This window comes from Carassius gibelio, chromosome B4 (assembly GCF_023724105.1).
Source record: "Carassius gibelio isolate Cgi1373 ecotype wild population from Czech Republic chromosome B4, carGib1.2-hapl.c, whole genome shotgun sequence".
In the NCBI taxonomy this organism is placed as follows: domain Eukaryota; kingdom Metazoa; phylum Chordata; class Actinopteri; order Cypriniformes; family Cyprinidae; genus Carassius; species Carassius gibelio.
This window is the reverse complement of record NC_068399.1, coordinates 23,015,151-23,031,588: the sequence shown is the minus strand read 5'-3', so window position 1 is coordinate 23,031,588 and position 16,438 is coordinate 23,015,151. Positions and strand designations below refer to the sequence as shown.

General features: G+C 36.9%; 2 protein-coding genes across 4 annotated transcripts in view; both read left to right on the top strand.

The window, feature by feature from the left end:
- The window catches only part of LOC127956806 (protein Wnt-5b), a 73,734-nt gene extending 70,587 nt beyond the window's left edge, over positions 1-3,147 (top strand). For both annotated transcript variants that reach the window (XM_052555015.1, XM_052555014.1), the window contains one exon: positions 1,319-3,147. In XM_052555015.1, the coding sequence (XP_052410975.1) occupies positions 1,319-1,777 (459 nt within the window). In that variant the 3' untranslated portion in view covers positions 1,778-3,147. The remainder of the gene's footprint in view (positions 1-1,318) is intronic.
- Positions 3,148-5,384: 2,237 nt separating this feature from the next.
- Positions 5,385-16,438, top strand: part of LOC127956218 (adiponectin receptor protein 2-like) — a 30,283-nt gene continuing 19,229 nt past the window's right edge. The window contains exon 1 of one of the 2 annotated variants that reach the window (XM_052554010.1): positions 5,385-5,537. The gene's annotated coding sequence lies outside the window, so the exon portion shown is untranslated. Of the gene's footprint in view, positions 5,538-10,843; positions 10,997-16,438 lie in introns of those variants that run through there. The other variant, XM_052554009.1, reaches the window with a different exon arrangement.

Here is a 16,438-nt window from a genome sequence, read left to right as displayed (position 1 = left end):
AAAAGGAAAGGGAAGAACAGCCGTTAGTTTAGTACGACAATATGTCGAGCGCTTCTGTATTGATTCAGCTGGGGGTTTCATTGAATTTAATCAGCAGGAAGTCTGCTGTCAGTGGTCTCGGGGCTCTCTGTGTGTTCTAGAACAGAATTACTATTCATTCCATTGTTCTCCAAACGCTCTCACTGTGGCTCTCTGTTTGTAAAAGACCGTAAACTCAAAGGCCTCTGGAGGCCCCGCCAGGTTCAAACGGACTGGTGCACTGAACACATTTGGCCTCTTGAGGGCGCCGTTGTTCCATCGAAGATTATTCTGCCAAGAATAGAAGTAAAGAAATGTGGTTGCAAATTTTTTTTTTTTTTTACATTGAGATTTATACATCACCTGAAAGCTGAATAAAAAGAAAAGCTGAAAGCTTTCCATTGATGTATGGTTTGTTAAGATAGGACGATATTTGGCCGAGAATCTGGAATCTGAGGGTGCAAAAAATCTCAAGTCTATAATTGGCGTTTGATGCACTTGTCAATTTCATTGTCCCCAACACAAACATACATATTTTTAATTATTATATATTTACATTTATTTTTATTACTATTGTATATAATGCTATTGATTTTAAATGTGTAATATTAATTTGACATTTATTGTTTATTTTATTAAAATAAATAAAATTAATTATTATGATTGTGTTTTTATGTTTAAAATAGTTATGCTTGACGGATCTACTTAAAAATATTAATTTACATATCTAATTATAAATATATGTTTACATTTATACTTTTACTATTTAATGTTTAATGTTTACAAAATACTATTTATTATTCTTTTATATAATTTACACAAATAGATTACTTATGTTTCTTTGCTAAGAAAAATTGCAATAATACTTGGAAATTATATCTTTTTTTTATAATTATACAGGAAACTGCAAAACAGACATAAATTCATACACTAACATTTTTGGTGAAAAATTATGGCTGACGTGGCAAAAAAATATTGATTAGTTTATTATTTTCAGCCCTTTTCTGCTGATACTTCCAAACTATCGTTCTTAGAGTTTAGACAATATTAGCCAGCTGAATCATTTTACCAGATTGAAAGTTTGCATCATAAAAGGCATGATTCAGGCAATTTATTATTATTTTTATTGTTATTTGTATAACTAAAACAATGTGACCAGTGGAAAGTAAGCATGGAAAGTTTTGGTATTCAACCTGGAAAAAAAAATTATACTTCCATAATTTGGTGCTGATTATTGTTTTCAAGTATCATTTTCTTGAAAATATTCTCACAACACCTCTAATTCTTTCTCCACTCACAGGCAGTGTACAATCTGGCCAACGTCGCATGCAAGTGTCATGGAGTCTCCGGCTCGTGCAGTCTAAAAACCTGTTGGCTCCAGCTGGCCGACTTCCGCCGTGTGGGAGAGTTCCTGAAAGAGAAGTACGACAGCGCTGCAGCCATGCGCATCGGCCGAAAAGGCAAGCTGGAACTGGTCAACAACCGCTTTAACCCCCCAACGAACGAGGACCTCGTCTACATCGACCCCAGCCCGGACTACTGCCTGCGTAACGAGACCACCGGCTCTCTGGGCACCCAGGGCCGCCTGTGCAACAAGACCTCGGAGGGCATGGATGGCTGTGAGCTCATGTGCTGCGGTCGCGGTTACGACCAGTTCAAGACCTACAAACACGAGCGCTGTCACTGCAAGTTTCACTGGTGCTGCTACGTCAAGTGCAAGCGCTGCACGTCGCTAGTAGACCAGTTCGTGTGCAAGTAGCAACCTAGGGTCCGGACGGGATGGGACAGACGCCCTAGAGAGGCACTGAGCAATTAGCGGGGGAGGAACGGGACCCTTAACGGACCCAGAGGGGGAACTTAGAGATAATTAAATGTAAAATGATATATTAAATAGCAACAAATTAAAGTATATAAATAAGTGTACGTGTGCCATTGATAGTAATTTAATGACCTTTTCTGACTCAAGAATCAAAAGTTGGACGTCATTGATGAAGAGGAGGCACCGGTGTGATGTTTTCTGGCTCAAGCTGTTGTTCTTTCGATGTTTAAAATTCAGAGAGGCACGAACTGTTTGCTTGTTCTTGAAAGAAGAGCCTAAACTCTTTAGAGACTCTAGAAGCGGTAGAGATGCAAAAAGAGGACGGAGAACAACGGCTTGTCGCCCATCGCCTTTTCCAGACCTTCGGTCCGTCGGTGATCCACCTCGACAAACACACTCCACCTTGACGATATCAGAGCTCTTAAGAACCTTGAGTCAGAGAAATGTGGAATTATCGGACTTTGTGTTCCATGATGTCATAAAGATCCTCTGACAAGAACAGAATGCTGCCTGTTACCTGTCACACAAGCATTTCTGCTAAGAAACCTGGAAAGACGTGTGAAAGATGAAACCAGGAACATTTTTACCTGAATTGGAGCGAAACATATTCACAAAACTTCCTTTATTCTTCCAAAATCATTTGATTTGTATCCTTCATATAGGCTTACAAACGTCTGTTATGAACCTTTGATGCATTTCAGGGGCTTCCATACATCATATCTTGGAATTACATCTAATCTAGAGCAGAGAATATTGTGTTTGTTCTGTCACTGTCTTTGTCATTGTTGGTTGAAACGGTTCAAAGCCTCATGGTAATGAATGTGTCTTCTGGTAAATGAAAACGGGAAGAAAAAAAAAATCAAGGCTACATCTACATGATAAGGACTGCAAAAACTATTATTGTAACCAAATACTAGTGGTTCAGATTATATTTTATTAATTGCTTCTCATTTTATACATCGTATGTATTGTTCTGATTAGTATTTTTTGATAAAGAAGCTTTTTACTGGGGATTTATGTGCTAGCAGAAAAGATATTACTGGCCACTGGATGGATCGGGCAATCATAGCCGAGCTCTCCCACTGTCAGGCCGCAGAACAAGACAATGAGATCTTTTGTTCATTCATGAATGTTTTGGAGGAAAATTACACTTGTAAATAACAGTCAGTCGGTCATATATGCCATTAACACTTACAATCTCTTTGACATGTCACTCCACAGTTTGTTTGCTGCCCTGTGATCATATGCTTGTTGTGTGTATTCCCCCTCATTCAAACCAGTAATATTAAAAATATGAATAGTGATTATTATCACCTGCTCTGCTGCTTTGCTTCTGTTTAACTCTGTGTGTTTGTTCTGTTTGATTTGTGGAATGACTTCATCACATTTATGACCAGGTTTATAGAGTGCATAGGGTTAAATTTGCTTAAGTCAATGATATGCTGCTCATATCATTTATTCTGCTGATATGGTCAAGGCTTTTTGGTATCATACATTATCTATGTGTTGTAAAATAAATATAATGCAACCTTTACACTTACACTCAATATTTTTCATACAGCCAGCTATCATGTGATTAATTAGTTAGGGTAGAGGTATATTTCATTTTTGACAGGAATAAAAATTAGGCTTTGAAGGATAGAAGTGCATGTGTTTAATGGATTGTACTGGCATTTAACAAGATACCAATTATTTAGCTGATGAAACGTCAGTTTTAAAAGTTTGTGAGTTGTGAATATTATGTTATCTTGGGGACCCTTATGCAATGTGTGCCTTTTTTAAAGACTCTCAAGTCTCTCCATCAATTCGTCATTTTAAATATGGCTTCTGACCTGAAAGGTCTGTGTTGCTCAAGTTGTGATTTCTGGAGAAGTCGCGGGGTGGGGGCGGCACTTGCTTTCCTTTAAACCTAACCAAACACCAACATCTCAATTCAAATTCCAGTTTCTTGGTTTACGCCCTGTTTTTCACTGGTCCGGACTAGTTTCAATACTGCCATTTGTCTGAATTTCCCACCACATTATTAGTAGATCAGCTCACTGGATTTGTTATGCAGTTAGTAGACATTGGCACGGACTGCATGTACTGTGTGAACCCTATGCAGGTTGGAAGAATTTCATCTGGCTCAATACCAGACAGAAAGTATTGACAGGTGCATGTCTGCATGCCCTCCTCCAACATCTGTTTTGCAAATAGGTGAGTGTTTTTTTTTTTCATTTGGATTCATTTAATGTTGGGCTGGAACAAATAGGCTTATGTTCCACTTATTTAGTTTCAGATTGGGTTTGTATGGTCAAATGATAAACCATGATCTGAGCTGGTTTAGACTGGAAATTCTCCAGAAAGCTCATATAGGCCAAAACAGGAAACATAACCACAGATACCACTATTGAAACAAGTGCTTACATTTAGCATTTTTCTGCATTCTTTTTTTTATTTTTGCTTTAATACAATTTTTTTTTTTTGCTTTAATACAAATTTCATATTACAAATAATATGATCAGTAGCAATTCGAGTGAACAGTGGAACTGTTACTGAATGAATATGTTAAACTCTTACTGAATATATATGAATTTTAGAGTTACTGAAAAGTGTGACCTATAAAAATGCAGAAATTTTCTTGAATTCTTAAACATATTCCATATTTTATATTTTTAAATCCTAAAACTTTGTTTATTAAACATTAAATTACACTTTGATTGTTGTCATAAACATTTTTTTTTATGTAGTAACGTATATTCTCATCTAGACTTAAGACTTTATTAGTGATAATGGTCAAAGCCTGGGTATAATTTCTCAATAAAGATCATAGTACATGTTCTCTATAACCTTTGTCATCGATTGCATCATTAGTAAATCAAGCAGGCTACTTTCCAACATTGCACAGTTAAACTGTTAGCACTGATATCATATCTAAACAGCTGATAGGCAGGGATGTCATTGCAGTGCATATCCTCTCTTTCTGTGATGCAAATATTTCAATCTGTGTGATCGATTGCACAAAATCTGAGCCTTCAGTTCATCACAGGCCCATGACAGCAAGGTTGTTAACATTATAGATATTGGGGGACTCAAGAGTCTTATTCAATATTCACAATAGCAGTCAATCAATATAGTTGTTTAAAGATAGATTTGTAAACTTTGTCTAAATTCCCTCTCATTCTTATAAATATTTGATTTCATCCTTATATGACAATATCTTAATGGTTGTCACTAATATTTTTCAAAATGAATAAATTAAGTTATTATTGAAATATAGGTAATATTTACATATTAATGTATTCATTTAGCATACGCTTTTATCCAAAGCCACTTACAAATGAGGACAATGGAAGCAATCAAAAACAACAAAAAGATATATATATATAGACACACACACACAAACACACACACACACACACACAGTGATGGTGAACAAAAAGAACATCAGCAAAAACAAAAAAGGAAAAAAGGAAACCCAGAAACAAACAAGTTACCCCATGGACTACAAATCCCGTTAAACCGGTCAGCCTGAAACTCGGTCACGTGACCTATCCGCGCATTCTGATTGGCCACTCTGCCCTCACGCGAGGGGCCGTCACATTGAAACGCAACCATATCCAGAAAATCCAGCCACAGTCAGTCAATCCACTAAATCCGCAGCGCCGCTCCGACAAAAACACACGCTTGAAGGACAACCCCTTGCAGTTTACGCAGACAGGTGAGTAAAAACCCGACACCCACATGTAGTCGTTAGAGTATATATAAGAGTGTTTCTGACTGTATTTCTTTGCTAATGAAGTTATTTGTGTCAATATTGCTAGCTGACTAGCTCCCGTTGCTACGCTGCCTGGAACGGTCCGTCTGTTGTTTTCCAGCTTTTTTCTTAACGGGAATTTGATTTTAACGACTAAACAGATCATTATATTATCACAAACGCGTTTAAAAGCTTCTGAAGAACGTTATGAATCTGATGAAAGAAAGTGTGTGGTCTAAACCCTGTGTATGAGTCACTTTCAGACTTGTTTGTGTCAGTCTCTGAGAGGTGAGTGAGTCCACTGATGGGGCTTTTGTTTGGAGTTGTCATGCTTATCTTGTTTTTCCAAGTTTTCGTGCCCATAAAGAGTTCTGTCTGAGTTTCGCGACGATAGAAGATGCTGTTTTTGTTGTTGTTGTTGTTGTTGTTGTTGTTGTTGTTGTTCTAAACAAAGCAGCTTCGATTTAAAGGAACAGTTCACAAATTAAACATTCTGGCACACTTCACTTAACCATGTTTTTGCAAATCCGTTTGAGTTTCTATCTTCCTAAAAACATAATAAGAGATGTTAGGCATGTTGTTAACCTTAAGTCACCAATCACTTCGAGTTGATGTTTTTCCAAACACAAAGAAAGTGAATGTTGATGGTGAAGATGCTGTCATCTTCCCTAACATCTCCTTTTGTGTTTTGCGGAAGACCGAAAGTCATACAAGTTTGGAAAAACGTGAGGATGAGTAAATGTTGATGGACTTGTAATTTCTGGGTGAACAAACATTTTAAATAACGGGATTGAACTGGTAGAAATCAAATGATGATGGATATTAGTGGAGGCGTTTTTTTTTTTTAAATAGTGGCAATGGAAAAAATTTGTAAGCATTCCAGTTGACGTCTGTGTTTAAGCGTCAAAGTGTGAAAGTGTTTGACAGCTTGCTGTTGATCTTATTGACTTGTCAACACCGCAGGCATTTCTGACCTAGTTTTCTTTTCCCTCTCATGAGTACACAAGGTCCTTCTTATTTTTTACATTCTTGTGAGGATGAATTCCCTCAGTCCATTTCAGATCCACTTTAATGTCATATTCCTGCCCAGTCATATGGTTGGTAGAGATAGACGTTAATATTTAATAAACTCAACTGATATTTCTTCTTTTTAGTGTAAATGTATTATTATTGTTATGAATTTGCTTTTTATTTTTTTGTTTATTGATAAATCCTATAGTAGTGTTATTCTCAGGTGAAGTAACTTTTGTCTGTATAATTACTCAACTTTTTAAATAACATGTTTTTTTTAAGTGATACAGCAATTAGTTTACAGTTCAACAGGCGAAAAAGTCTTTCTGATAAAAAAACCTTATGTCATATATTTTTATTGTTGTGATGTAATGATCATTTAGTTATTACTGTATCTAAAAGCAGAAATAAAAATTTCTTTTGCATACACATTATGAAACATTTAAAAAAGATTCTCTATTGCATTGGTCATTAAAAGCAATATCAGTTAATCACTACTGTTGCAACTAGCAGGCAGCATGTTATTTTTATTACCATCTACCTAACTCTCTGTGTTTTTTGTAGCAAGATAAAGCCCTGTGTGCCGTACTTTGGATATATGTTCCAGGACAGCTAGTCATCTTGAAATAAATTGACTATCATGGGACAGAAGTCTTGCTTCAAGCCAGTTGTACTTTCAAATAACTGGCAGCCTCTCTCTCATGCATGGGATGAATGCTAAATATAATAGTGTAGTTGATCTCTACTACTAAAAAGTGCATCATCTTTTTTTGGTTGTTGGCGAGGGACCCAAAACAGTGTCTCATTGGCTATAAATAGAGCCTGTGCTTGTCAAAGCTGCCTGTCATTAGGCAAGTGTCTTAGACAAAACACTTGCCATTTCAAATTGATTTTGCCTGTCTGTGCATTAGGGTTGTGCCGATAGACTATTGTATGTTGTATCGGCGATAGTCAGAGATATCGGCATAAGCGGATTTCTCTGTCAATAATCAAGACGATATTAGGCCCATTTTCCTATTAATGTATTAGATTATAATAATAATAACTATTATTTTTATTAGGCTGCTTATTATAATTCGGCTATCAAACTGCCCAGCTATTTCACTACATTACCGCAGTTCACACACACACACGCACGCACACACAAGCGTGAGCGCTGGAGGATTAGAGCCTCTAGTTGCTGAAGTTGTCCGCTTTGACTCTGATAACTTGTTAAATCCATGAAATGAAAGAGATAGAAAACGAGGAGTTGGTGTCCCACACATTTAATGGCTGCTTTTTTTTTACTTTTGTTTGCTGTTTGTTTTTGGAATGCAATTTATCGCTAGACCTGATATTAAAGAACCAATTACCTATTAAGAGAAAACTGTTAATGTCAGTCAAACCGTTGATAGGTCCATCTCTATTATAGTATCAGCAGTAATTGTGGGTATCTGCAGTGGGGAAAGACACCTTATAAGAGAGGCTGATTGTGTGCCATTGATCGACAAAGCAAACATCTTTTAAATGTCAAGGGAGCCGCTCAACTCCTGAAAATCTTCATTGATTTGGTTTGGCTTGTGGTAGGTATTAGGGCATAAACTGTTTAAAACCAAAGTATGATGCACTGTGTGGCACATCAGCATGTCATTCCTCACTTCCCATAATCTGAACAAGGTGGGATGACGTTGCCAAGACGACCGTCTCCACTGTGGCTCATCCTGTCTGTGTAGATGATGTACTGGAAAGCTGCTCAGTAATCCATGTCATTTTGCCTTAGTCTATTCATTTTGACACCAGCAGTTTCTTTAGTCCACTATCTATGGTGAATTTGAGGTTTAGGCAAAGTGCTCTATTTTGACCTTGGTCATACTGGTTTGCACATGAGTTGGACCTCTGTCAAAGCAAATTAAGCATTTGACAATCTGGTATGTCCGAGGAACATGGTCAGGTGTGAAGGACAGGTTAAATTTATTTCTGCATCATGACTTGTAGTTATTATCATCAGTGTCAAGCTAAAAAAATAATTTGGTCTGATTTAGCATCGGAGGAGCTGAGGATACTTTTTTTCTATATAGATTAGTAGTTGAATTTTCCTCTTTGACTCTCACAAAGGGCCTCTTCCTCTCTGACAGAAGTTCAGTGCTGCGCTAGTGATCAGCTCTGGTCTCATGACCGAAAAACGGCACACAAAGGCACCTCTGACCCCCCTTTTTTACTCTTTTATCCAGTCACATGACACACACACACATAAACGACTGGCTCCAACAACTACTTTTGTTTGGGTTTCTCCATTCCCTCACTTGTTTTAGACATTTTTTCTTCAGTCAGTAATCCTCAGGAAAATCAGATGTTGGAGCTGTGTGTTTATGTATCTTGTAGGGACATGTTAGTTAGCACCAGTGAGGTCTCTTTGAATATTGCTGAATATTGGTGGGATGCTGAACAAAATCAAAGTAAAAGGTACCAAAATTACCAAGATTTTTTTTATTTTCTATCTCTCTCACTTTCTGAAAATCAGAATTGGGCTCCCCACTGTCAATGAAATATCAGATATTGTGAAACTCTGATTTTTTTCAGCCCGGGGTATTTTTTACTGAATCTTTTATCCAGTATTAATAAGCACTTGCTTTCCTTTAAACCTAACCAAACACCAACATCTCAATTCAAATTCCAGTTTCTTGGTTTACGCCCTGTTTTTCACTGGTCCGGACTAGTTTCAATACTGCCATTTGTCTGAATTTCCCACCACATTATTAGTAGATCAGCTCACTGGATTTGTTATGCAGTTAGTAGACATTGGCACGGACTGCATGTACTGTGTGAACCCTATGCAGGTTGGAAGAATTTCATCTGGCTCAATACCAGACAGAAAGTATTGACAGGTGCATGTCTGCATGCCCTCCTCCAACATCTGTTTTGCAAATAGGTGAGTGTTTTTTTTTTTCATTTGGATTCATTTAATGTTGGGCTGGAACAAATAGGCTTATGTTCCACTTATTTAGTTTCAGATTGGGTTTGTATGGTCAAATGATAAACCATGATCTGAGCTGGTTTAGACTGGAAATTCTCCAGAAAGCTCATATAGGCCAAAACAGGAAACATAACCACAGATACCACTATTGAAACAAGTGCTTACATTTAGCATTTTTCTGCATTCTTTTTTTTATTTTTGCTTTAATACAATTTTTTTTTTTTGCTTTAATACAAATTTCATATTACAAATAATATGATCAGTAGCAATTCGAGTGAACAGTGGAACTGTTACTGAATGAATATGTTAAACTCTTACTGAATATATATGAATTTTAGAGTTACTGAAAAGTGTGACCTATAAAAATGCAGAAATTTTCTTGAATTCTTAAACATATTCCATATTTTATATTTTTAAATCCTAAAACTTTGTTTATTAAACATTAAATTACACTTTGATTGTTGTCATAAACATTTTTTTTTATGTAGTAACGTATATTCTCATCTAGACTTAAGACTTTATTAGTGATAATGGTCAAAGCCTGGGTATAATTTCTCAATAAAGATCATAGTACATGTTCTCTATAACCTTTGTCATCGATTGCATCATTAGTAAATCAAGCAGGCTACTTTCCAACATTGCACAGTTAAACTGTTAGCACTGATATCATATCTAAACAGCTGATAGGCAGGGATGTCATTGCAGTGCATATCCTCTCTTTCTGTGATGCAAATATTTCAATCTGTGTGATCGATTGCACAAAATCTGAGCCTTCAGTTCATCACAGGCCCATGACAGCAAGGTTGTTAACATTATAGATATTGGGGGACTCAAGAGTCTTATTCAATATTCACAATAGCAGTCAATCAATATAGTTGTTTAAAGATAGATTTGTAAACTTTGTCTAAATTCCCTCTCATTCTTATAAATATTTGATTTCATCCTTATATGACAATATCTTAATGGTTGTCACTAATATTTTTCAAAATGAATAAATTAAGTTATTATTGAAATATAGGTAATATTTACATATTAATGTATTCATTTAGCATACGCTTTTATCCAAAGCCACTTACAAATGAGGACAATGGAAGCAATCAAAAACAACAAAAAGATATATATATATAGACACACACACACAAACACACACACACACACACACAGTGATGGTGAACAAAAAGAACATCAGCAAAAACAAAAAAGGAAAAAAGGAAACCCAGAAACAAACAAGTTACCCCATGGACTACAAATCCCGTTAAACCGGTCAGCCTGAAACTCGGTCACGTGACCTATCCGCGCATTCTGATTGGCCACTCTGCCCTCACGCGAGGGGCCGTCACATTGAAACGCAACCATATCCAGAAAATCCAGCCACAGTCAGTCAATCCACTAAATCCGCAGCGCCGCTCCGACAAAAACACACGCTTGAAGGACAACCCCTTGCAGTTTACGCAGACAGGTGAGTAAAAACCCGACACCCACATGTAGTCGTTAGAGTATATATAAGAGTGTTTCTGACTGTATTTCTTTGCTAATGAAGTTATTTGTGTCAATATTGCTAGCTGACTAGCTCCCGTTGCTACGCTGCCTGGAACGGTCCGTCTGTTGTTTTCCAGCTTTTTTCTTAACGGGAATTTGATTTTAACGACTAAACAGATCATTATATTATCACAAACGCGTTTAAAAGCTTCTGAAGAACGTTATGAATCTGATGAAAGAAAGTGTGTGGTCTAAACCCTGTGTATGAGTCACTTTCAGACTTGTTTGTGTCAGTCTCTGAGAGGTGAGTGAGTCCACTGATGGGGCTTTTGTTTGGAGTTGTCATGCTTATCTTGTTTTTCCAAGTTTTCGTGCCCATAAAGAGTTCTGTCTGAGTTTCGCGACGATAGAAGATGCTGTTTTTGTTGTTGTTGTTGTTGTTGTTGTTGTTGTTGTTGTTCTAAACAAAGCAGCTTCGATTTAAAGGAACAGTTCACAAATTAAACATTCTGGCACACTTCACTTAACCATGTTTTTGCAAATCCGTTTGAGTTTCTATCTTCCTAAAAACATAATAAGAGATGTTAGGCATGTTGTTAACCTTAAGTCACCAATCACTTCGAGTTGATGTTTTTCCAAACACAAAGAAAGTGAATGTTGATGGTGAAGATGCTGTCATCTTCCCTAACATCTCCTTTTGTGTTTTGCGGAAGACCGAAAGTCATACAAGTTTGGAAAAACGTGAGGATGAGTAAATGTTGATGGACTTGTAATTTCTGGGTGAACAAACATTTTAAATAACGGGATTGAACTGGTAGAAATCAAATGATGATGGATATTAGTGGAGGCGTTTTTTTTTTTTAAATAGTGGCAATGGAAAAAATTTGTAAGCATTCCAGTTGACGTCTGTGTTTAAGCGTCAAAGTGTGAAAGTGTTTGACAGCTTGCTGTTGATCTTATTGACTTGTCAACACCGCAGGCATTTCTGACCTAGTTTTCTTTTCCCTCTCATGAGTACACAAGGTCCTTCTTATTTTTTACATTCTTGTGAGGATGAATTCCCTCAGTCCATTTCAGATCCACTTTAATGTCATATTCCTGCCCAGTCATATGGTTGGTAGAGATAGACGTTAATATTTAATAAACTCAACTGATATTTCTTCTTTTTAGTGTAAATGTATTATTATTGTTATGAATTTGCTTTTTATTTTTTTGTTTATTGATAAATCCTATAGTAGTGTTATTCTCAGGTGAAGTAACTTTTGTCTGTATAATTACTCAACTTTTTAAATAACATGTTTTTTTTAAGTGATACAGCAATTAGTTTACAGTTCAACAGGCGAAAAAGTCTTTCTGATAAAAAAACCTTATGTCATATATTTTTATTGTTGTGATGTAATGATCATTTAGTTATTACTGTATCTAAAAGCAGAAATAAAAATTTCTTTTGCATACACATTATGAAACATTTAAAAAAGATTCTCTATTGCATTGGTCATTAAAAGCAATATCAGTTAATCACTACTGTTGCAACTAGCAGGCAGCATGTTATTTTTATTACCATCTACCTAACTCTCTGTGTTTTTTGTAGCAAGATAAAGCCCTGTGTGCCGTACTTTGGATATATGTTCCAGGACAGCTAGTCATCTTGAAATAAATTGACTATCATGGGACAGAAGTCTTGCTTCAAGCCAGTTGTACTTTCAAATAACTGGCAGCCTCTCTCTCATGCATGGGATGAATGCTAAATATAATAGTGTAGTTGATCTCTACTACTAAAAAGTGCATCATCTTTTTTTGGTTGTTGGCGAGGGACCCAAAACAGTGTCTCATTGGCTATAAATAGAGCCTGTGCTTGTCAAAGCTGCCTGTCATTAGGCAAGTGTCTTAGACAAAACACTTGCCATTTCAAATTGATTTTGCCTGTCTGTGCATTAGGGTTGTGCCGATAGACTATTGTATGTTGTATCGGCGATAGTCAGAGATATCGGCATAAGCGGATTTCTCTGTCAATAATCAAGACGATATTAGGCCCATTTTCCTATTAATGTATTAGATTATAATAATAATAACTATTATTTTTATTAGGCTGCTTATTATAATTCGGCTATCAAACTGCCCAGCTATTTCACTACATTACCGCAGTTCACACACACACACGCACGCACACACAAGCGTGAGCGCTGGAGGATTAGAGCCTCTAGTTGCTGAAGTTGTCCGCTTTGACTCTGATAACTTGTTAAATCCATGAAATGAAAGAGATAGAAAACGAGGAGTTGGTGTCCCACACATTTAATGGCTGCTTTTTTTTTACTTTTGTTTGCTGTTTGTTTTTGGAATGCAATTTATCGCTAGACCTGATATTAAAGAACCAATTACCTATTAAGAGAAAACTGTTAATGTCAGTCAAACCGTTGATAGGTCCATCTCTATTATAGTATCAGCAGTAATTGTGGGTATCTGCAGTGGGGAAAGACACCTTATAAGAGAGGCTGATTGTGTGCCATTGATCGACAAAGCAAACATCTTTTAAATGTCAAGGGAGCCGCTCAACTCCTGAAAATCTTCATTGATTTGGTTTGGCTTGTGGTAGGTATTAGGGCATAAACTGTTTAAAACCAAAGTATGATGCACTGTGTGGCACATCAGCATGTCATTCCTCACTTCCCATAATCTGAACAAGGTGGGATGACGTTGCCAAGACGACCGTCTCCACTGTGGCTCATCCTGTCTGTGTAGATGATGTACTGGAAAGCTGCTCAGTAATCCATGTCATTTTGCCTTAGTCTATTCATTTTGACACCAGCAGTTTCTTTAGTCCACTATCTATGGTGAATTTGAGGTTTAGGCAAAGTGCTCTATTTTGACCTTGGTCATACTGGTTTGCACATGAGTTGGACCTCTGTCAAAGCAAATTAAGCATTTGACAATCTGGTATGTCCGAGGAACATGGTCAGGTGTGAAGGACAGGTTAAATTTATTTCTGCATCATGACTTGTAGTTATTATCATCAGTGTCAAGCTAAAAAAATAATTTGGTCTGATTTAGCATCGGAGGAGCTGAGGATACTTTTTTTCTATATAGATTAGTAGTTGAATTTTCCTCTTTGACTCTCACAAAGGGCCTCTTCCTCTCTGACAGAAGTTCAGTGCTGCGCTAGTGATCAGCTCTGGTCTCATGACCGAAAAACGGCACACAAAGGCACCTCTGACCCCCCTTTTTTACTCTTTTATCCAGTCACATGACACACACACACATAAACGACTGGCTCCAACAACTACTTTTGTTTGGGTTTCTCCATTCCCTCACTTGTTTTAGACATTTTTTCTTCAGTCAGTAATCCTCAGGAAAATCAGATGTTGGAGCTGTGTGTTTATGTATCTTGTAGGGACATGTTAGTTAGCACCAGTGAGGTCTCTTTGAATATTGCTGAATATTGGTGGGATGCTGAACAAAATCAAAGTAAAAGGTACCAAAATTACCAAGATTTTTTTTATTTTCTATCTCTCTCACTTTCTGAAAATCAGAATTGGGCTCCCCACTGTCAATGAAATATCAGATATTGTGAAACTCTGATTTTTTTCAGCCCGGGGTATTTTTTACTGAATCTTTTATCCAGTATTAATATTAAATATTATTTATTTAAAAATGTTAAAATATTAACAAATGTTTTATATGTAATTAAATGGTAAAATGTAATTATTAGTATATTAAAAACATAAATAAATTGTTTTAATGTTTTGTATTTATATATTTTAAGTACCATTGTAATATAAGTTTATAAACTAATGTAATAAAATCTAAATTGCTCTTTGAGTGCCTTCTATATAAAATGTATTTTTATTTTTTTAAGTTACTTAATCACATACAGCATGAAGACTTATGTTGATTTGGGCTGTCGTGTTGAATTTAGATCTTGAGACTAGATAGATTTTGTGTGTGCGTGAGATATTATCAACAGAAATGGAATTCTCAAGCATTCGCTACACACAATCTGAGTCACATGCATGTGATCATACATGATTCACTGAGTTTGCAAAGATCTGTCGCATTCCTGAGGTTCATCTGCTGCCAGAACATAAAAGCTGTGATACAATTCCATGAATAACCACTTTTACTTTGAATTTGCATTTTGACCTTTTGTAAACCGAGAGGTGGATCCTGTCTATCATAATGCAAGCATTTTCTCTGACCAATTTAGTCATCAAGTGATGGTATAGCATGCAACATCATGGCTTTGCAGCTAATGAATTTGTTGATCTGTAAGTGTGGTCTAGACCGTGTTCTTGCGTATGTGTCTGTCTCAGTCTCTCCCCTTTTACAGTGTAATAGTGATTAATTTCCTTCATGCCCACTCTTGAACAACAGCTGATGCTGCAAAAACATCCAGTGTCAAGTGGGCTTTGTTCCATGGACAAGGAGTCCATGCATGGTATGGCACGGTACAGTTCTGTATGGTTCACTTTTGGGGGGTTTTCCACAGGGTACAGTACCTGGTACCTGGTCCTTTTTTTAGTACCACATTGGTTGAGGTTCCAATTGAACCATACCATTACCAAAATGTGACATGTAAACTCTGCTGATCACGGATTGGCATGAGAGAGTCATCTATACCTGCGTCACTGAACATGCGACACAAACACAAAAGAACTGCTAGATTTAAAACTCAGCTGTTTCTGTTGAGGAAGTATAGACGTTCCTCTTGTTGGAAGATCGGATCCAGCGAGAGCTTGATGGGACAACGTGGAATGAAAAGTTTTTCACGAGTCATGGCATTAGAGGCTGTGCAACAATAATAACGTGAATAATCTCACTCACTCTAAAGCAGTACTACTAAACTGCAGTGGAAACACAAGCCGAGTCAAGCCGTGCTGTACCACGCAGTGGAAAAGCGCCAATACTGTTCTAGACTTACTTGCTCTGATTGCTGTTCCCCTTTTGCATCTTGCAAGTTGGCCTCATGAAATGCTTTCTTCCCATTTCTGGAGAGTTTTCCAGCAGTCAGAGATTGTGGATGTATGCATTTTTAGGTTTTGGAGAAGGTACAATGGATCTAAGTGATAGTGCATGTAGTTGTAAAAAGAGACAGATGTAGTTTTAAGTCTGATGTCATGGATCAGCGACACTCTCTCAGGTGTTCTGTGACAGTTCTTGCAGTGCCAGCGTGAAGACTGCCATCCTTCGAGATTGAAACTTGTCTTTGCAGATATGGAATTGCTGACAAATTCCCGAGCTGTGACAATTTAGAGCTAAAAACACAGAAAAGTCAGCTGGCAGTGTTGGTCAGCTGTTTGAGTGGCAAGAGAAAATCAATTTCAAATGTCATTTCTTTCTTTTTTTCCCCTGCTATGCACTTTTGCTAGCTGGTGTCTCAATTGATTTACTTCTTTCTCAGTATCTTTTCTGCAGAAAAAGTCTGAGC